Source organism: Bos javanicus, chromosome 15 (genome assembly GCF_032452875.1).
Source record: "Bos javanicus breed banteng chromosome 15, ARS-OSU_banteng_1.0, whole genome shotgun sequence".
In the NCBI taxonomy this organism is placed as follows: Eukaryota; Metazoa; Chordata; class Mammalia; order Artiodactyla; family Bovidae; genus Bos; species Bos javanicus.
In genome coordinates, this window is record NC_083882.1 from 79668526 (window position 1) to 79692013 (window position 23488).

At 37.4% G+C, this 23488-nt stretch overlaps 1 protein-coding gene and 2 pseudogenes across 1 annotated transcript; all 3 read left to right on the top strand.

Annotated features, from left to right (window-relative positions):
- The first annotated feature begins 894 nt into the window (after positions 1-894).
- On the top strand, positions 895-1848 carry LOC133261465 (olfactory receptor 5AP2-like). Its single transcript, XM_061439945.1, has one exon. The coding sequence runs from the start codon at positions 895-897 to the stop codon at positions 1846-1848; it is 954 nt and encodes a 317-aa protein (XP_061295929.1).
- A 5745-nt stretch (positions 1849-7593) lies between these two features.
- On the top strand, positions 7594-8180 carry LOC133261090 (olfactory receptor 5AP2-like; annotated as a pseudogene).
- Positions 8181-14337: 6157 nt separating this feature from the next.
- LOC133261466 (olfactory receptor 5M1-like) lies at positions 14338-15287 on the top strand (annotated as a pseudogene).
- The last annotated feature ends 8201 nt before the right edge of the window (positions 15288-23488 follow it).

The window sequence follows — 23488 nt, forward strand, 5'->3', positions numbered from 1 at the left end:
ATTCAGTTCAGTTGCTCCCATTCAGTTCAGTTCAGTCACTCAGTCGTGCCCGACTCTTTGCGACCCCATGAATTGCAACATGCCAGGCCTCCTTGTCCATCACCAACTTCCAGAGTTCACCCAAACTCATGTGCATCAAGTCAGTGATGCCATCCAGCCATCTCATCCTCTGTCACCCCCTTTTCCTCCTACCCCCAATCTCTCCCAGCATCAGGGTCTTTTCCAATGAGTCAACTCTTTGCATGAGGTGGCCAAAGTATTGGAGTTTCAGCTTCAGCATCAGTCCTTCCAAAGAACACCCAGGGCTGACCTCCTTTAGAATGAACTGGTTGGATCTCCTTGCAGTCCAAGGGACTTGCAAGAGTCTTCTTCAGCACCATAGTTCAAAAGCATTAATTCTGAGTGCTCAGCTTTCTTCACAGTCCAACTCTCACATCCATACAGTCACTTAGTCATGTCTGATTGCTTGCGACATGGACTGTAGCACACCAGGCTTCCCTGTCCATCACCAAGTCCTGGAGCTTGCTGAAACACATGTGCATTGAGTAAGTGATGCCATCCAACCATCTCCTCCTCTGTCATCCACTTCTCCTCCTGCCTTCAATCTTTTCCAGACTCAGGGTCTTTTCCAATGAGTCAGTTCTTCGCATCAGGTGGCCAAAGTATTGGCATTTCAGCTTCACCATGAGTCTCCTCTGTCCATGGAATGTTCTAGGCAAAAATACTGGGGTGGGTTGCCATTTCCTTCTCCAGGGGATCTTCCCCACCCAAGGATCGAACCTGAAGCTTCTGTATTGGCGAGCTCATTTACCATACAGCCAGCAGGGAAGACCAACTGTTGTGTATTCATCTGACCAAATAGCATGTTCTATCTTTTCTCTTATTGCAGCTCAAATGGTCAGATATACAAAAGAGATGCAAACCAGGAATCAAACAGAAGTGACCGAATTTATCCTCTTAGGACTCTCAGACAATTCAGAGCTTCAGGTCGTCCTCTTTGGATTATTTCTGTTGATCTATGTGGCAACCGTGGTGGGTAATTTGGGGGTGATTGTGTTAATTAAGATGGATCCTTGTCTCCACACCCCCATGTACTTTTTTCTCAGCAGTCTCTCCTTTGTTGATGCCTCTTACTCTTCTTCTGTCACTCCTAAGATGCTGGTGAACCTTGTGGCTGAGAGCAAGGCCATTTCTTTTAATGGGTGTGCTGCCCAGTTCTATTTCTTTGACTCCTTTCTGGGGACTGAGTGCTTCTTGTTAGCTACGATGGCATATGACCACTACGTAGCCATTTGGAACACTTTGCTGTATCCAGTTCTCATGTCTGGGAGAATTTGCTTCTTGCTAGCGGCTACCTCGTTCCTAGCAGGTTTTGGAAATGCAGCCACACACACAGGAATGACTTTCAAGTTGTCCTTTTGTGGCTCCAATAAGATCAATCATTTCTACTGTGATACACCAGCCCTGCTCAAACTCTCTTGCTCTGATACCCACATCAATGGCATCGTGATCATGGCTTTCTCCAGCGTTAATGTCATTGGCTGTGTTATGATCATCGTCACTTCCTACCTATGCATCCTCATTGCCATCTTGAGGATGCCCTCCTTAGAGGGTGGGCACAGAGCCTTCTCCACCTGTGCCTCTCATCTCATGGCCGTCACCATATTCTTTGGCACAATTCCCTTCATGTACTTTCGTCCTAAGACTAGCTACTCAATGGAGCAGGACAAGATTGTCTCTGTCTTTTATACGGTAGTGATCCCTATGCTAAATCCCCTCATCTACAGTTTGAAAAATAAGGATGTGAAAGGGGCCTTAAAGAAGATCTTACGGCAACAGATACTGTGAAGCCATGTTACATATCCCCCTATTATGTGGAATAAGAATGTTTTCATGTTAACTGTATTGTCTAATTGCTTGAACTGTTTTTCTGTGTTAAAGTATATTGTGTAAAATGAGATGCATTCTTAAATTCCTGGTGTCCTAAATGTGTATTTATTAGCCTATAGCATGAATCAATACAGTGAAGGAAGGCAGTGTCTGGTAAAATATCAAAATACTTGGAATTGGCTGGCCTAGATTTAAATCTCAATGTCAATATTGAGCTTTTTTACTCTTAATTATATATATATATATATATATATATATATATATGACTTTGATTGGATCTTGGAAAATAGACTCTGAAACAGATATTTGTTTTAGGAAATTTATTGGAGAGTGTTCTCAGGAACAATGCTGCTAAAGAAGTAAGGGAAATAGGATTGGGTAGAAGAAACTAATTTGTGATGAAATTGCAACAGAGTATTCAGCCAGTTCCATGTGGAGATCTGGAGCTGAGATTATCCTTCTCAGAGATGTTTCAAATTTGAACAGAAATGTTTCAAATTTATACCTTATCAGAATATCCTTCTCATATCCTTCTCAGAAATGTTTCAAATTTATACCTCCATAATAACCTGCTTTAGATATGGGTCACTCACTGGAAGCAGTCTAACTTTCAGAATGACAATGCCTTTCAGCAGGGATATTCCAAGAGTAGAGCTCAGCTATGAGGTGTGAGCTGTGATGCCCTAGGAAGCTGGGGAAGTAAATACTTCAATACTGAAAGTCCAATCCGGGTAGTATATCATAGCATCTATTGTAAATAGTAACACTCTTCCATTCACATGGATGTCAAGAGTACCAAATACTATAGAAGAAAGTCCTAGTTGTTTAATAATAAGGGTGCCATAGCAATAATGGGGGTATAGTTTACTGACTTTGTGAATTAACTGAAATATTTTGGAGTGTAGTAATCTCAAAGTCAAAGCGTTCTTTTTATCTGTAGCCCAGCCAAAGTTTCACATAATTTTCAATAAACATTTATCAAACACAATTATCTATTTATTGCTCATTGTAATGGGATCGGGGCTGTCAATGTTGGATCAACAGGGAAAAAACTGTCTTTCATGAGATGATATGTGGAAGAAGGACTAAGCAATGATTTGCAATCAGCTAAATGTCTGTTTCCTATGTTTTTCCATCCCACTCTCCACTACAGACCAGAAGGTGGAATACCAATGTTCCAAATGAGACCACTTCATCCCCAAAATGTTTGTTAGAGACCACAAAGGAGGAGATAACTCACCCTATCCCCCTGGAACAACCCTCCAGTTCAGTCCCTCAGTCGTGTCCAACTCTTTGCGACCCCATGAATCGCAGCACGCCAGGCCACCCTGTCCATCACCAACTCCCAGAGTTCACTCAGACTCACATCCATCAAGTCAGTGATGCCATCCAGCCATCTCAACCTCTGTTGGCCCCTTCTCCTCCTGCCCCCAATCCCTCCCAGCATCAAAGTCTTTTCCTATGAGCCAACTCTTCCCATGAGGTGGCCAAAGTACTGGAGTTTCAGCTTCAGCATCATTTCTTCCAAAGAAATCCCAGGGCTGATCTTCTTCAGAATGGACTGGTTGGATCTCCTTGCAGTCCAAGGGACTCTCAAGAGTCTTCTCCAACACCACAGTTCAAAAGCATCAATTCTTCAGTGCTCAGCCTTCTTCACAGTCCAACTCTCACATCCATACATGACCACAGGAAAAACCATAGCCTTGACTAGATGAACCTTTGTTGGCAAAGTAATGTCTCTGCTTTTGAATATGCTGTCTAGGTTGGTCATAACTTTCCTTCCATGGAGTAAGCGTCTTTTAATTTCATGGCTGCAGTCACCATCTGCAGTGATTTTGGAGCCCCAAAAATAAAGTCTGACAGTTTCCACTGTTTCCCCATCTATTTCCCATGAAGTGATGGGACCAGATGCCATAATCTTCATTTTCTGAATGCTGAGTTTTAAGCCAACTTTTTCACTCTCCACTTTCACTTTCATCAAGAGGCTTTTGAGTTCCTCTTCACTTTCTGCCATAAGGGTTGTGTCATCTGCATATCTGAGGTTATTGGTATTTCTCCCGGCAATCTTGATTCCACCTTGTGTTTCAACCCTCCAGTCTCCTGTTAATTCCACTTTTAATTATTAACCGATGTTTCTCTCAAGGACATTAGTGGAAAAATGTATTCAGCAGGTAACACATGCTGAAGATATACCACGTGAGAAAACAAAATTATTGATTTCATTAAACTTGTTTTTGAGTGAGGAAGACTTTATTGTCAACATCAAAGTGTTTATGCACATTTGCACAGGCATTTGTTCCTGTTTGTGTGGGATGCATGTGTGTGACATGGATAAGAGTTGTGCTTTAAAGAAATTAAAGTGAGAGAAAAGGGTTGTATGGGAGTAGAGCAACCTGTGGAAATAACATTTGAGCAAGTCCTGCATAGGAATAACATTGCATGAATACCTGTGGTGAATCAAAGGCCCTGAGGGGAGATCCTCCTTGGTTTGTTAAAAGAATAGTAAGGGAACAAGTATACATGGAACAGAGTGAGCAAATAAAAAGAGAGAAAAAACTGCAATCAGGAAGGTCTTTGGGGAGTGATGGATCAATTGGAGTAGGTTATGGTACCTCATTCCAGTATTCTTGCCTTTTAAAATAAATATGAGTATGGATTATATTTTCAGTGGAATTGTGAATATTTGAGGCAAGACCTAATAAATTTTATATCATTTAATTTAATTCAGTGTTATTCACAATGGAGTCTTAAGACCATAAAATACATTTTGTACTTCAAATGCCTAACTCACTCACAAAGGTATAAGTGACTCCCTGGGGAGAAAATAGTTCAATTATCTCAGGGAAAAAAAAGTGGATGTCTTAATTTTGGGTTAGTATATTTCAGGCTTTTGTTTTTTTAGTGTTTTGCAAAGATGATTACATCTCAAGAGCATCATTGCAACCTTAATAATCTGACCCTCAGCCTCAAATTCAGAAGTAGCATCTTATACTCTTTGTTGAATTAATTAACCATATCTTAAGTCTGTCACAGATGAGTTCCTTAAGCCACTTCCATTTTCATCAAAGCTATAAATTTCACGCTGTGGGGGAAAAATTTTGTATTCCTCCAAAAAGCAATAAATAAAACTAAACTTATAAACACCACTACTTTCAGTGAGTATGTCTTAAGGACAGCAGGTAAGATGATTTAATTTATCTCTAAGTGATTAGATATAGAAAGCTTCAAAGAGGATTCAAAAAGCATTCAAGGAATTAAGACAAAATCTCTCAGTGCTCTGTGACAACCTGGAGGGACAGGGTTGACAGGGAAGGAAGCTCAGCATGGAGGGGACGCACATGTACCTATGGCAGATTCATATTGATGTAGGCAAAAACCATCACAATGTTGTAAAGTACTTATCCTCCAATTAAGATCAATAAACAAAAATTTTAAAAACACTATGTCTCTAAATTGTGTCTGAAACACTGAATTGAAGGTTAGCAACTAAACTAACACAATTATTATTTTTTTTTTTTTAGAAGAAAGGGGTTTAGGACGACTAATAAGAGATGAGGACTTTATAGAATATTCAACCTATGCATACACATACAAACACACATGTACACATACATCTTTCTGTGTATATATGTGTGTTTTTGTGTGTGTATGAAGCTGCTGCTGCTAAGTCATTTCAGTCTTGTCCGACTCTGTGCGACCCCATGGACTGCAGCCCACCAGGCTCCTCCGTCCATGAGATTTTCCAGGCAAGAGCACTGGAGTGGGTTGCCATTGCCTTCTCATGTATGAAGCAGGGAAATTTAATTAATTTTGTGCAGAAAGAGTGCCAAAGCACTTGGCATATTTAATACACTGTGTAGTACATTAAATAAAATTATTTTATGCTCTTATATGCACACTTTGAGAAACTACTGCAATTGTCAGCCTTTATCTATCTATCTATATACATAAACATATGTAAGGACATACATACATATAAGATCATATATGTCATTTAGAATATACTTTATATCATATATATAGATGTATATATATATTTATATGTATAAAGCAGAGATCTAAAAAATGGCTGTGAATTTTTTTAAGTGGTATTTTATAGGGTGGAATTTAACTGATTTTAGAGAAAGAACGGTCAGTTAAAGGACTACTGTAGTAATCTAGGTGAAAGATGATGTTGACTTGAGCCTTAATGGTAGAAATAAATAAAGTCGGCTTGTTGAAGTAGACATTTTGAAAATAGAGACAACATAATTATCTGATAGACTAGTTACACAGTATGTGAGAAAGAAAAGAGAACAATTTCTTTAATATTTATTTACTTGTATTTATTTTTTATTTGAACACATGGAAGTAGAGAGTTGTCACTGACTTGAGACCGAGAATGTTATGTTTGGGAAAGTTAAAGGAAGACATAAGCAAATCAGCTTTGAGTTAGGTTGAGTCATTATTTGATATTAGTGTGAAAATGTGAGTAAGTGATTGCATTATAAGTCTGGGATTTGGGAAAGAGGTCAGGGCTGAAATAAATTCAGGAGTTGTAAATATATAGATAGTATTTATAGTCATGAGACTGAATAAGATCATGAAAGTAGAGTGTAAATAGGAAAAAAAAATAGAAGAAGATCACAAACTGAGTTCTGAGCTACTCCAATCTTAACAGTCAGAGAAAAGAGGAATGAACAAAGAAGGCTGAGAAGGAGCAGCCCATATGGTAGGAGGAAAACTCAGAATGGTGTGTCCTGGGAGACAAGAGATGATAGTTTTTCAAGGAGTAGTTAGCAATTAACTCTGCCAAATATTATTGATAGATCAAAAAGATGAAGATTGAGAATTGACCACTGAATTTAGCAGCATAAAGAACCCTGACAACCTTGACAAGAACAATTTCTGTGTAGTGATGGAGTGAAAGTTTGATTGGAGTGGGCTTAAGAGAAAACAGGAAAAAAACTGAACTGAATTCAGGAAGTATTATATATCCAAGTATGTCTCACATTTCACTGCCAAAGAGAATGCAGAGGAACTGGATGATAGACAGTGAAGGCAAAAAGATCAATGGAGGAGGTGAAAAACTTTGGGAAGTAAGGTAAGATATAGACAAGCAGGGGTTGATCATCAACAATTTCACACACGCATGGATAAATGCTCATTTTAAAATAAAAGTTGCTGAGTTCACTTAAGAAATCTTTTTGTTGTTCTGCAGTTAAAAAAATAAAAAGCCTTAATATACATGTTCTTTGGACATTTTAGAAGTAATTTTACAATAGAGAATAAACTGTTTGATTTTCTTTTTTTTAATAATTTATATCACCGATTTCTTTCTTATCTCAGCAAGCCAATCATCCACTCTGAGACAAAGGGATGAGCAACCATTCGACAGTGACTGAATTTATTCTCCTGGGGTTCAGCGATCATCCAGAGCTACAGAGTCTTCTTTTGATGGCATTTCTAGTCATCTGTATGATCACTGTGTTTGGAAATCTTGGCATGATCCTCTTAATCAAGATTGACTCACATCTCCACACGCCAGTGTATTTTTTCCTCAGTAACCTGTCCCTTGTTGACTTCTGTTACTCTTCTGTCATTGCCCCTAAAATGTTCGTAAATTTCTGGGCAGAGAGCCCAGTCATTTCATTCAATGAATGTGCCATTCAGTTCTTCTGTTTTGGTTCTTTTGCTGGCATTGAGGGATTCCTGTTGACCGTGATGGCCTATGACTGTTACGTGGCCATTTGCAAACCTCTCCTTTACACGGTCACTATGTCCTCCCAATTTAATGTCATGCTGGTGCTGGCCACATACCTTCCTGGCTTGATAAATGCTGCCATTCCCACGAGCCTCACCTTCCAGCTGTCTTTCTGCCACTCCAGTGTCATCAACCACTTTTTCTATGACATTCCACCTCTCCTGAAACTTACTTGTTCTGACACTCGTGTCAATGAAGCTGTCATTCTTGCTTTTGCCAGTTTTAATGAGCTGAGCTGCCTCCTGACCATTCTCACTTCCTATTTCTGCATCCTCACTGCCATCGTGAGTATCCGCTCTGCTGATGGAGACACAAAACCTTCTCCACCTGTGCGTCCCACCTGATGGTGGTCACCGTCTTCTCTGGCACAATCCTGTTCATGTATCTGTGCCCCAGCTCCAGCTTCTCAATGGACCAAGACAAAGTGCTGTCTGTGTTTTATACAGTGGTCATCCCCATGTTAAATCCTCTCATCTATAGTCTGAGAAAGAAGGAGGTCAAAACTTCCTTTGGCAACATTTTTAAAACATCTACTTTTTGCTTCTAAACTTAGAATTGCCAAAGCATGGGCTTTTAGGGCTCAGAGGGAACTTAGAAATGGTCAAATCCACATGTGTTTACTCTGGCTCCATGTCATTCTGTCATGAGGGTTCCTGTTTTGTTTTTGCTTTTTTTTTTTTTTCTAATAGTGGAATTGGACCAAATATTCCAAGCATCCTGGGGAATATGATTGCTCTATATAAATCCCATTTATTCCAGAAAACGTATATGCTTGAAAAAACCAATTATCGTAGTTCAACTCCCTATTTAGGAGCATAAAAAACTCAAAATAGACATATGTAAAATATACTGTAGGCTTTGTTCCAGACCACTGCAATATGTGAATGGCATAATAAAGCAAATTACACAATTTTTTGGTTTCCCAGCTCATGTAACAGTTATATTTATATTATATTGTAGTCTATTAAGTATGAAACAGCATTATGTCTAAAGTGTATATATTTTAATTAAAATACTTTATTAAAATTTAGCCTTCAGTGAGTTACAATCATTTTACTGGTGAAGGGTATTGCTTTACTGCTGATGACTGCTGAGTGATCAGGGTGGCAGTTGCTCAAAATGTGGGTTGTGGTGACAATTTCTTAAAATGCAGCAATGAAGTTTGCTACATCAATTGACATTGTCACAAAAGATTTGCCTGTAGCATGTAATGCTGTTCCACAGCATTTACCCACAGAAGAACTTTGAAAGCTCAAACTGATACTCTCAAAGGCTGCCAGTGCTTTATCAACTAAGTTTATGTAATATTCTAAATCCTTTGTTGTCATGTCAACAATCTGTACAACATTTTTCACCAGGAGTGATTCCATCTCAAGAAACGATATGCTTTGCACATCCACAAGAAGCAAGTCCTCATCCACTAAAGTTTTATCCTGAGATTGCAGCAATTCAGTCACATCTTCAGTCTCTACTTCTAATCAAGTTCTCTTACTATTTCCACTACATCTGCAGCTACTCTCTCCACTGAAATTTTGAACTCCTCAAAGTCATTCATGAAGGTGGGATACAACTTACCTCAAATCCTGTTAATGTTAGTATTTTTACATCTTCCAAATGGATCATGAATGTTCTTAATGGCATTCACAATAATGAATCCATTCTGGAAGCTTTCAATTTCCTTTGCCCAGACATCAAATAAATCACTAACTACAACAGCCATAGCCTTACAAAACATATTTTTAAAATAATAACATCTAAAAGTTGAAATGATACCTTGATCTATAGGCAGAAGAATGGATGGGGAATGTGATTGCTCTGTTGTGTTAGCAGGCATAAAAACAGCACATATCTTGTTGTACATTTCTATTAGAACTCTTGGGTGAACAGGTGCATTGTCAATAAGTAATAGTACTTTAAAAAGAAATCTTATTTTCTTCCTTTTATTTTATTTTTTTCTGAGCAGTAGATCTCAACAGTGAGCTTAAAATATTTAGCGAACCATGCTTCTCAGGCGGCACTAGTGGTAAGGAACTCGCCTGTCAATGCAGGAGATACAAGAGACATGGGTTCAAACTCTGAGTCGGGAAGATTCCCCTGGAGTAGGCATGGCAACCAACTCCAGTATTCCTGCCTGGAGAATCCCATGGACAGAGGAAGCCTGGCAGGCGACAGTCCATAGTGTAGCACAGAGTTGGACACGACTGAAGCAACTTAGCAGCAGCAGCATGTTGTAAGCAGATGTGCTATCATCTTACACTGTTGTTTTATTTATAGAGCAGAGGCAGAGTAGATTTAGCATACTTCATAAGGGCCCTAGAATTTTTGAAGTGGTAAATGAGCATTGGCTTCAGTTGAAGCCTCGAGCTACATTAGCCCCTAACAAGAGAGTCAGTCAATCCTTTGAACGTTTGAAGTGAGGCAAACCTTGTCCTTTGAAACTTTGACTTCTCTTTAGCTTTGGAAGTCCTAGATAACATCTCCTTCCAATATAAAGTGGTTTCACCCTTATTGAAAATATCTTGTTCAGTGTAGCTAAATTTATTGTTTTGAATGCTGTAGTTCCTTACTAACTCTTAAAATTAGATAGTGTAAATCATTTAAAGATTTTTCTTCTGTCTCAAAATTGTTTTGGCTAATTTAACATTTTTTTAACAATTTCTATATAACTTAGAATCAGTTTTTCTATTAAAAATAAGCCAGCTGAACTGGCATTAAAACTATTGATCAATTTTAGGCAAATTGGTAACTTAAAAATATTGAACTTAAAACTACTGAATATTACAATCCACAAGGAAGATATATCTCTCCATTATTTAAGTCTCCTTTAATTTCTCTCTGCATGCAATGTTTTGTGGTTATCTGTATGTAACTTTTGAAGTTTTATTTAAAAAATCATTTTTAAGTGCTTACTCTTTTAATGTTATTATAAGTGATATATAGAAGCATTTATTTTCTAGTTTTGGTTGGTTTTTACATAATAATATAAATAATCTATGCATATTGATCTTTACCTTGTGACCTTCTACTACGTACTCTTAGCTTTCCTTCTGCATATTAACAAATGTGATGTACAACTTAATGATCACCACAATAAATCTAGTTAACATTTTATTTGTGTATCTTAAAAGGAGATTCTATATAAACTATTAAGCAATCTATGAATAAGATGCTTTTATTTTTTTTCCCTTTGAATCAGTACAATTTATTAGATAGATTAGGACTTCCAGTATATTACTGAATCTTCTATAACCAAAAATATAGTGAATTAAATAATCACAAGAACACAAATAGCAGTGTCAGTGGGATAGTTTCAATTATCTGACTGTTTGACATTTGTGTAGCTAAAGCAATTATGTGTTCTTTTAGCAGACATGTGTCAACTGGTCTTTGCAATTGAAGCAGAGATCACTCTGCTTCTAAGGAATATTCTAAAGGTTATTCTAAAGGAATAACCTTTAACTAAGGAATGTGTGTCTTCAAATATAAATTAAATAGAGTCTCCTGAAGGCTTTTTAGGAAAATAAAATAAGAACACTGAAAAGCCTTCTTTTAACCAGTATCAATGGTAGATAGGTAAATTCTGTGCTCTTCAATATTATTTGTTGTTATACATGTAAAGTAAATAAGCATTTGTTTCTTATGCATGAACTTTTGATCAAGTGATCCCATACTGAAAAGTATTGTTATTTTGCCTTTCCAGAGTTAATTCACTACTTTTTTCCTACTTGTTCAATTGCTATTGAGTTAATCCTACCTCTTCTTGGAAAACTCTGGTTGTAAATATTATGATTATCACAACGGTATTCTATATTAAAGTATATCAGGATATACTGGTGGTGGTGGTTTAATCACTGAGTCGTGTCCAACTCTCGTGCTCCATAGACTGTAGCCCACCAGGCTCCTCTGCCCATGGGATTCTCCAAGCAAGAATACTGGAGTGGGTTGCCATTTCCTTCTCCAGGGGATCTTTTTAACTCAGGGATTGAGCCAGTGTTTCCTGATTCTTTATTATCTGAGCCAACAGGGAAGCCCATATCAGAATGTACTTACATACATATATAAGTACTTTAGGAAACCAGTGCTGACATTCAGCTTAAAGAAGGGTCAAACCTTCAAGTATCTTTAGGCAAGATAAGGAATCTTTACATTAAGGCATCAGGAAATAAAGAGCTCTGCTGCTGCTGCTGCTGCTAAGTCGCTTCAGTCATTTCCAACTCTGTGCAACCCCAGAGACGGCAGCCCACCAGGCTCCCCCATCTCTGGGATTCTCCAGGCAAGAACACTGGAGTGGGTTGCCATTTCCTTTTCCAATGCATGAAAGTGAAAAGTGAAAGTGAAGTCGCTCAGCCATGTCCGACTCTTAGCAACCCCATGGACTGCAGCCTACCAGGCTCCTCCCTCCATGTGATATTTCCAGGCAAGAGTACTGGAGTGGGGTGCCATTGCCTTCTCCAATAAGAGCTCTACTATCCTACAATTAGCCTTACAATCATATAAGAAACTTTTATTTCATGGGAATATTTAGGATTTTACACTTTAAATTTTTATTTAATTTATTCAAGGAATCAAGGTAAAACAGAAAATGTTGGGATAAATAAATATTTTTGACCCCAATCTGAAAAATACACCATTATGCTCAATCTCTCCTAATGTGCTAAGTTGATGACAATATATATTTTTATAATGATATACAGCTTTATTCACTGACTGATTTATCAGACTGTAACCCAGTATTTGGAAATTTAAAATAATCAGAGATGCCTCTCTTGTCTTAATGAGACTCTACTTTAATTCCTTTGATTGAATTGGCTGGAGTTATCAATGCCCTGGAAGGTAGAGGCTACTTGAGACCATCTCTAGATTCCTTTATTCTCTAACAAATGCAATATCAAACAATATTCAGATATTCTTTACTCATATTTGACCTCTCCTCCTAAATCACCAATTTTATGATACATCAATTTTATGAATGATCCTGGTTCTCAGTCACTTTTATACACAAAAAGTGCAAAATTCATCCAACCACATTTTTGTCCTTTCATAGTATTAAAAGTGATGGTGAACTTCTTTATTTTTGCCAAAGATCTCAGCCACATAGTATAAAGCAGGGTACAAAGATGTTGCATACAGATTTTGGTCTTGAAGGAAATCTAAAGATCTCAAAGCATGAAATTAAGGTTATGCCCTTGAGGGAAAAAAATCTATCTTAATTGGATTATAAGATTTTTTTTTTAAATACACTAGGGAATATTCCTAAGAAACACTATAAATCTTCCCACCTTGTTTTAGAAAATATAGTAAGTCAGTTTTACAGGTAAGTCATTTTCTACATTTGTTCACTAAAAATGATTTTTATTTTGTGTGAAAATTAATATTCTCACCAATATTGAAAAAATTATTTTCATCATTTATACTTGTTTTGTCTATTCAAATGTTAATATTTCATGGCATCTCTGAAAAATTAAGTATTATAAAGAGGCTCTTCTGATGTGTATGTGAAAACTAAATTTAAAAAGCCTTAAGGTGAAATTCTTGAGGCATAATGCTTCCAGTCATATCTTACTTTCACACACACACACACAAAAACAGAAATGATAATTCCAGCTGGAAGCTAAGTCTGCATTTAAATATTATCCTAATGTGCTTTCCTAAACAAATATATTCAGAGGTGTGTCAGCTTTAAAAAATAATGGAAACAAATCCCTCTTCAGATATTTGAATTCTTTATTTACTGTTCATTTTCTGTCTTCTCAGGTTTTCTTTGAATGGCCATCTAAAAGCACTCCACCTTTAATTTTCCTCATAGTGTTTTCTTCTAAATGACACACTGCTGTAAACGTTTGTCCATGTGCTCAATACCTATTACCTCTCTTGCAATATATGGTTCACCAGGATATGTAATTTGCTCACTCATGTAACCCCAGAAGCTAGAATAGGAAAAAAAAAAAAAAAGCCTCCTTAAAATAATGAGTGAAAGTGAAGTGCAGTCGCTCAGTCGTGTCCGACTCTTTGCGACCCCATGGACTGTAGCCACCAGGCTCCTCCATCCATGGGATTCTCCAGGCAAGAATACTGGAGTGGGGTGCCATGGCCTTTAAAAAGCAAAAAGAACAATTCTTCATTCTGTACCTTCTTAGCCATATGTCAAGAGATGCATCTACTAATTAAATGTCTTCTGAATGAATTTAAGCTAGACAAGTATGGGTTTCAGGAGAAAATGCTGGACTGAACATATCTTCTAATGTGTGTCAAAAACAATAGTGTATCAGAGGTGCAGGGACCGTAGAAACTCTGCATCCTTCATTTGTCCATTTGAATGATGCCACTGACCTGCTGCTTTCCAGACCTGGTTTTCATTCTTTTGGCTTTCTTTTTCACAGAATTTGGGAAAAAAAAAAATACTGAATATGGAGTTTTCCAAGAAAATAGGTTTAATTGTATATGTGTATACACGATTTACAAATAAGGAGAAAGAGAATGTGTGAGTTTGTGAGTGTGTGTTTCCAGTATATATGTAGAAAAATATATCTCAAAGAGATAAGGTGCAAATATTTACATAGATGATCTGATGCATTGGTTGAGAAGAGTAATTTCCTTATAGAGAGATAGATCAAAAGTAAATGACAAAAGAATGGAATAAATGCAGAATCAAGATCAGATAGAATTCTTCACTTTACCACTTTCAGTTTTTAAGGGATGAGAATATGTCTTCCCCTAACCACACTGCAGTGACTGAATTCATTCTCCTGGGACTCACAGATGACCCAGTGCTACAGAAGGCCCTGTTTGGGGTGTTCCTGGTGATCTACCTAGTCACACTGGCAGGGAATCTGGGCATGATCATGCTGATCAGGACCAATCCCCACCTCCAGACCCCCATGTACTTCTTCCTCAGCCACCTCTCCTTTGTAGACCTTTGCTATTCCTCCAATGTTACTCCAAATATGCTGCACAATTTCCTCTCAGACCAGAAGACCATCTCCTATGCTGGATGCTTCACACAGTGCCTTCTCTTCATTGCCCTGGTGATCACTGAGTTTTATCTCCTTGCTTCAATGGCCTTGGACCACTATGTAGCCATCTGCAGCCCTCTACATTACCTTAGAGCACCAGGATGTCCAAGGACGTTTGCATCTTTCTAGTCACAGTCCCTTATACTTGTGGATTCTTCAATGGTCTCTCTCAGGCACTGCTGACTTTTCATTTTGTCCTTCCGTGACTCCCTTGAGATCAACCATTTCTACTGTGCTGATCCTCCTCTGATAATGTTGGCCTGCTCTGACACCTATGTCAAAAAGATGGCAATGTTTGTGGTTGCTGGTTTCACTCTCTCGAGCTCCTTGTTCATCATTCTCCTGTCTTATGTTTTCATCATTGCATCTATCTTGGTGATCCGTTCTGTGGAAGGTAGGCACAAAGCCTTTTCTACCTGTGGTTCCCACCTGGCAATAGTCACTCTATTTTATGGAACCCTCTTCTGCATGTACTTGAGGCCTCCAACTGATAAGTCTGTAAAGGAGTCCAAAATATTTGCAGTCTTTTAGTTTTTTGAGCCCAATGTTGAACCCATTGATCTACAGTATGAGGAACAAGGATGTGATCCAAGCCATGCAGCAAATGATTAAGAGAAATCTTTCATAAAATTGCAGTTTAAACATCTGTTCACTTGATATGACTAAGTGTCCATAACAACTTTGTGTTATAGAGATTAGAAATGAGTAACACAGAACTCTAACTGTTGATAGAACTCCAGGTTCCTTTTTTTTTTTTTTTTTTTTTGAGGATCAGATTCATTTAGACATTGGGACATGACGTATAGCAATCTCTTCTTTTGGTTAAGCAAAGAGCTGTGTTTCACTCTTAGCCAACAGAATATTCTGATGTCAAGATTTATATCCAGTTTGAAAATGTGTTTTAAAATCATTGTAAAGTACTTAACATTTTGCCTAAATTTTGTAGTCTTGAAAACCACTGTGGCTTTTAGGACCCAAATTTAAACTCAGTCTTTGCAATTCTTAATCCAATGGTTGATCTATTTGGAGTCTCTCATTGTTTAATATTCTACTTATTGACCTCTATTTGTGATTTATGTTTTTGTACTCTGTAAGTCTTTGTGTGAAACTTACCTCAGAAATTCTTGACAGTATACATCAACATGTATGAAAATAATCATAAGTAACACAATTATATTTGAGTTCTCACTTTTATGTCATTATGCATTAAATCCTAACATATGAACTAGTGAGAAAATGATCATCTCCATTTATAAGCTTTACCTTGTTAGGCACAAAGAGACTAAATGACCTACCCAAAGTCATTCAGCCACTTAGTAGCACAAAGGCAATTTGATTCCAAATTCTCTCTCTTTTCAATTCATATTGAAGTGGCTGAACCTCTTTTGTGTGCATGATAAGTTACTTCAGTTGTGTCTGACTCTTTGTGACCTTGTGGACTGTAGCTCACCAGGCTCCTCTGACCATGGGATTCTCCAGGCAAGAATACTGGAGTGGGTTGCCATGCCCTCCTCCAGAGGACCTTCCTAACCCAGGGATCGAAGCCACATCTCTTACCTCTCCTGCTTTGGCAGGTGGGTTCTTTAGCACCAAAATCACCTGAGAAACACAGCTAAACCCCTTATTATACAACAAATACTGGATGGGATGTTGGGGATGATGAATTGACCAGTTTAATGCTATAAATGATCATAGTGATTGTAATGAGAGCAAGATAACTAATAACAGCTAATGTGAATTTCTTCTACATGTCCTCAGGATAATTTGTGGGTAATATAATAGAACTGTCTTGTTGCATGTAAAGCAGGCAATTTTGATATGTGGAAGATTTATTTTGGCCATATTTTATGAATATATTTTTCAGATTATAAAACATACATGTTAATTATAATGACTAGAAAATAAAAACAAATGTGAAGAAATAAATTTTATGAGTTATGTGTTCTAAACCAATTAATGAATTCTCTTTGTGTTTTTAAATATTGCTTCTCAATAATATTATGCACATATATTATTATAATTGATAAAGAAAAATTGGAATCATGTGCTATATATAAATCTTGAGTTTCATTTGATAGTATAAGGTTTACATTTCAAAGATACTATTTTCAGTGAACACCACTTTTAACACAGTTAATATTAACAATTAAATCACACTAACTTAGTTACAAAAATAATTGAACATATTAATTGTAGAAAAGCAAAGAAATACCAAAATATATAAAACATAATATTTTCCCTGTATTGTTTTTTTTTAATTAATTAATTTATTTGGAGGCTAATTACTTTATAATATTGTAGTGGGTTTTGCCATACATTGACATGAATCAGCCATGAGTGTACATGTGTTCCCCATCCTGAACTCATGTCCCACCTCTCTCCCCATCCCATCCCTCTGGGTCATCCCAGTGCACCAGCCCTGAGCACCCTGTCTCATGCATTGAACCTGGACTGGTGATCTCTTTCACATATGATAATGAGAGGGTAACAGGCAGGAAGGCTAGGGGTTTCCAAATGGAGGAAATAGACTGCAAGTGTCAGACATTTTTCTCTCTCTTGAGTGTCAGGAGGAAATGAACTAGCGATATTTTTTTTCCCTTCTCTATACAAATTTAAAAGGAGGTTTCTCTTAAAATGCTGTGTTGCCATAATGACACTTGGTTTCACCTGAAGTTAACTATTCTCAAACCTTGAGCTAACCAATGCATTTTTCTTATGGAAACGTTTGTCTTAAGCTATGCTAATGTACTATGCATTTACCCCAGACTTTGTCTTCAAGTTGGTTCCACCTAATAGCTCAGAACCTACTTGACAAACCAGCATGCTATACTCAGATATTGTTCCCCTGACTGTGAAGAAAGCTGAGTTCTGAAGAATTGATGCTTTTGAACTGTGGTGTTGGAGAAGACTCCTGAGAGTCCCTTGGACTGCAAGGAGATCCAACCAGTCCATTCTGAAGGAGATCAGCTCTTGGATTTCTTTGGAAGGAATGATGCTAAAGCTGAAACTCCAGTACTTTGGCCACCTCATGCAAAGAGTTGACTTATTGGAAAAGACCCTGATGCTGGGAGGGATTGGGGGCAGGAGGAGAAGGGGATGACAGAGGATGAGATGGCTGGATGGCATCACTGACTCAATGGACATGAGTCTGAGTGAACTCTAGGAGTTGGTGATGGGCAGGGAGGCCTGGCGTGCTGCGATTCATGGGGTTGCAAAGAGTTGGACACGACTGAGTGACTGAACTGAACTGAACTGAACTGAATCTGTGTAAACAAAACCATTTGTATGGTAATCTGCCCTTCTACAAGATTCAAGTCAGTCGTTTTATGTCCTGGGATGAATCTTCTGGTGCCAAGATTATCCCAAAATGCATCTTATGGATGAGGGGCCTGGTACCATTCTGACTTTTAAGACATTCCTTTCTTTCATTAATAGACTGCCCAGTTCAGTTCAGTTCAGTTGCTCAGTCATGTCTGACTTAGCAGGGGGGCACTCTTTCTGCTCCCTTCTGATGACTATGTCAGGAGCTTTCTCTATCTCCTTTATACTTTAATAAAACTTTGTTACACAAAAGCTCTGAGCGATCAAGCCTTGTCTCTGGCCCTGGGTTGAATTCTCCTCCAGAGGCCAAGAATCCTGGCATCTTTTCGTGGGTCAATGAAAACCTTTCAATAACATACATGTTTCAAAGCAATTCTTTCAGATCATCCCATCCTTGCCTTCTCCCACAGAGTTCAAAAGGCTGTTCTTTACATCTGTGTCTCTGTCTTGCACAGAGAGTCATGGTAACCATCTTTCTAAATTCCATATATATGTGCATTAATATACTGTATTGGTGTTTTTCTTTGGACTTACTTCACTCTGTATAACAGGCTCCAGTTTCATACACCTCATTAGAACTGATTCAAGTGCATTTTTTTTAATAGCTGAGTAATACTCCGTTGTGTATATGTACCACAGCTTTCTTATCCACTCATCTACCAATGAACATGTAGGTTGCTTCCATGTCCTGGCTGTTGTAAACAGTGCTGCAGTGAACATCGGGGTACACATGTCTCTTTCAATTCTGGTTTTCTTGGTGTGTATGCCCAGTAATGGGATTACTGGTTCATATGGTAGTTCTATTCCCAATTTTTAAGGAATCTCCACACTGTTCTCTATAGTGGCTGTACTAGTCTGCATTCCCACCAACAGTGTAAGAGTGTTCCTTTTCCTCCACACCCTCTCTAGCATTTATTGTTGGTAGACTTTTTGATAGCAGCCATTCTGACCAGCGTGAGATGGTACCTCATTGGCTTCAGTTTCTTGTCTCCTGAAAGTGTCCACACACAGTTCATTGTCACAATGGTATCTTCCTAAGGAAACTCACAATATATCTGCTTTATCTCAAATCCAGAGAGAAAGAGATACTACTGGCAAGACAAAAGTCACAATTTTATATAGCCTAATTATGGAAGTGACATCCATCATCTTTGCCACTTTCTGTGCACCCTCTTCAGCATTTGTTGTTTGTAGACTTTTTGACAGCAGCCATTCTGACTGACGTGAGATAATACCTCATTGTGGTTTTGATTTGCATTTCTCTGATAATAAGTGATGTTGAATATCTTTTCATGTGTGTATTAGCCATCTGTATGTCTTCTTTGGAGAAATATCTGTTTAGTTCTTTGGCCCATTTTTTAACTGGGTGGTTTATTTATCTAGAATTGAGCTGCAGGAGCTGCTTGTATATTTTCGAGATTAATTCTTTGTCAATTGCTTCCCTTGCTATTATTTTCTCCCATTCTGAAGGCTGTCTTTTCACCTTACTTATAGTTTCCTTTGCTGTGCACAAGCTTTTAATTAGGTCCCACTTGTTTATTTTTGCTTTTATTTCCATTAATCTGGGAGGTGGGTCATAGAGGATCCTGCTGTGATTTATGTCAGAGAGTGTTCTGCCTATGTTTTCCTCTAGGAGTTTTATAGTTTCTGGTCTTACATTTAGATCTTTAATCCATTTTGAGTTTATTTTTGTGTATGATGTTAGAAAGTGTTCTAGATTCATTCTTTTTTTTTTTTTTTACAAGTAGTTGACCAGTTTCCCCAGCACCACTTGTTAAACAGATTGTCTTTCTCCATTGTATATTCTTGCCACCTTTGTCAAAGATAAGGTCTGAGGATTTATCTCTGGGCTTTCTATTTTGTTCCATTGATCTATATTTCTGTCTTTGTGCCAGTACTATACTGTCTTGATGACTGTAGCTTTGTAGTATAGTCTGAAGTTAGGCAGGTTGATTCTTCCAGTTCCATTCTTCTTTCTAAAGATTGCTTTCACTATTCGAGGTTTTTGTATTTCCATACAAATTGCAAAATTATTTATTCCAGTTCTCTGAAAAATACCATTGGTAGCTTGATACGGATTGCATTGAATCTATAGATTGTTTTGGATAGTATACGGATTTTCACTATATAGATTCTTCCAATCCATGAACATGGTATATTTCTCCATCTATTTGTGTCATCTTTGATTTCATTCATCAATGTTTTATAGTTTTCTATATATAGGTCTTTTTTTTTTTTCCTTAGGTAGATTTACTCCTAAGTATTTTATTCTTTTTGTTGCAATGGTGAATGGAATTGTTTCCTTAATTTCTCTTTCTGTTTACTCATTGTTAGTGTATAGGAATGCAAGAGATTTCTGTGTGTTAATTTTATATCCTGCAATTTTACTATATTCATTGATTAGCTAAGAGTTGGACACGACTGAGCGACTTCACTTTCACTTTTCACTTTCATGCATTGGAGAAGGAAATGGCAACCCACTCCAGTGTTCTTGCCTGGAGAATCCCAGGGACGGGGAGCCTGGTAGGCTACCGTCTATGGGGTCACACAGAGTCGGACATGACTGAAGTGACTTAGCATAGCATAGCATAGTAATTTTTTGGTGGAGTCTAGGGTTTTCTATGTAGAGGATCATGTCATCTGCAAACAGTGAGAGTTTTACTTTTTTTCCAATCTGGATTTCATTTCTTTTCTTCTTCTGTGGCTAAAACTTCCAAAATTATGTTGAATAGTAGTGGTGAGAGTGGGCACCCTTGTCTTGTTCCTGACTTTAGGGGAAATGTTTTCTATTTTTCACCATTGAGGATAATGTTAGCTGTGGGTTTATCATATATTGCTTTTATTATGTTGAGGTATGTTCCTTCTATGCATGCTTTCTGGAGGGTTGTTATTGTAAATGGATGTTGAATTTTGTCAAAGGATTTCTCAGCATCTATTAAAATAATCATATGGCTTTTATATTTCAATTTGTTAATGTGCTATATTACATTGATTGATCTGTAAATATTGAAGAATCCTTGCATTCCTGGGATAAAGCCCACTTCGTCATGATGTAGATCTTTTTGATATGCTGTTGGATTCTGTTTGCTAGAATTTTGTTAAGGATTTTTGCATCTATGTTCATCAGTGATATTGACTGGTAGTTTTATTTTTTTGTGGCATCTTTATTTGGTTTTGGTATTAGGGTGATGGTGGCCTCTTAGAATGAGTTTGGAAGTTTACCTTCCTCTGCAATTTTCTGGAAGAGTTTGAGGAGGATAGGTGTTAGCTCTTCTCTAAATGGTAGAATGGTAGAATTTTTTGGTAAAATTCAGCTGTGAAGCTATCTGGTCCTAGGCTTTTGTTTGATAGAAGATTTCTGATTATAGTTTCAATTTCTGTGCTTGTGATAGGTCTGTTACGATTTTGTATTTCTTCCTTGGTCAGTTTTGGAAAGTTATACTTTTCTAAGAATTTTCCCATTTCTTGCAAGTTGTCCATTTTATTGGCATATAGTTGCTGATAGTAGTTTCTTATGATCCTTTGTATTTCTGTGTTGTCTGTTGTGATGTTTCCATTTTAATTTCTAATTTTGTTGATTTGATTCTTCTCCATTTTTTTTATTGAAGAGTCTGGCTAATGGTTTGGCTATTTTTTTTTTTTTTTTCCGTGAAGCCCCTCCCACCTCCCAGAGCCATGGTTTGGCTATTTTATTCATCTTCTCAAGAACCAGCTTTTAGCTTTGTTGATTTTTGCTATAGTTTTCTTTGTTTCTTTTTTCTTTTTTTCCCTTTATTTCTGCCCTAATTTTTATGAGTTCTTCCTTTCTACTAACCCTGGGGTTCTTCATTTCTTCTCTTTCTAGTTGCTCTATGAGTAGACTTAGGTTTTTATTTGATCTTTATCTTGTTTCTTGTGGTAAGCTTGTATTGTTATGAACCTTCCCGTTAGCACTGCTTTTACTGAATCCCATAGGTTTTGGGTTGTGTTTTCATTTTCATTAGTTTCTATGCATATTTTTATTTCTTTTTTTAAAATTTCTTCTGTGATTTGTTGGTTATTCAGAAGTGTGTTGTTTAGCCTCCATGTGTTTGCATTTTTAATAGTTTTTTTTTTCCCCCTGTAGTTGACATCTAATCTTACCGCATTGTGATCAGAAAAGAGACTTGAAGTGATTTCCATTTTTTGGAATTTACCAAGGGTAGATTTATGGCCAGGATGTGATCTATCCTGGAGAAGGTTCCATATGCACTTGAGAAAAAGGTGAAATTCATTTTTTGGGGGGGGGGGGGGAGAAAGGTCCTATAGATATCAGTTAGGTCTAACTGGTCCATTGTATCATTTAAAGTTTGTGTTTCCTTGCTAGTTTTCTGTTTAGTTGATTTATCCATAGGTTTAAGTGGGGTATTACAGTCTTCCACTATTATTGTGTTACTGTTAATTTCTACTTTCATACTTGTTAGCATTTGCCTGACATATTGTGGTATGCCTATGTTGGTTGCATATATATTTATAATTGTTATATTTTCTTCTTGGATTGATCCTTTGATCATTATGTAGTGTCCTTCTTTGTCTCTTTTCACAGCCTTTATTTCAAAGTCTATTTTATCTGAGTATTGCTATTCCTGTTTTCTTTTGGTCTCTATTTGCATGAAATATCTTTTTCCAGCCCTTCACTTTCAGTCTGTATGTGTCCCTTGGTTTGAGGTGGGTCTTTTGTAAACAGCATATATAGGGATCTTTTTTTTGTATCCATTCAGCCAGTCTTTGTCTTTTGGTTAGGGCATTTAAACCATTTACATTTAAGGTAATTATTGATAAGTATGATCCCGTTTCAATTTACTTTGTTGTTTTGGTTTCGAGTTTATACACCCTTTCTGTGTTTCCTGTCTAGAGAAGATCATTTAGCATTTGTTGGAGAACTTGTTTGGTGCTGCTGAATTCTCTCGGCTTTTGCTTGTCTGTAAAACTTTTGATTTCTCCTTCATATTTGGATGAGATCCTTGCTGAGTACAGTAATCTGGGTTGTAGGCTTTTTTCTTTCATCACTTTATGTCCTGCCATTCCCTTCTGGCCTGAAGAGTTTCTGTTGAAAGATAATATTCATTCTTTGTGTTTGATCTTAATTAATTTGATTAATATGTGCCTTGGTGTGTTTCTCCTTGGGTTTATTCTGTTTGGACATGCTTGGTTTCTTGGACTCGTATGGCTATTTCCTTCACCACTGTAGGGAACTTTTCAACTATTGTCTCAAGTATTTCTCATGACCTTTCTTTTTGTGTTCTTCTGGGACTCTTATGATTCGAATGTTAGGGAATTTGACACTGTTCCAGAGGTCTCTGAAGTTGTCCTCATTTCTTTTTCTTTTTTTTATTTTTTCCTCCCTGCTTCATTTATTTCCACCATTCTATCTTCCACCTCACTAATCCTATCTTCTGCCTCAGTTATTCTACTGTTGGTTCCCTCCAGAGTGCTTTTGATCTCAGTTATTGCATTATTCATTATTGATTGACTCTTTTATTTCTTCTAGGTGCTTGTGAAA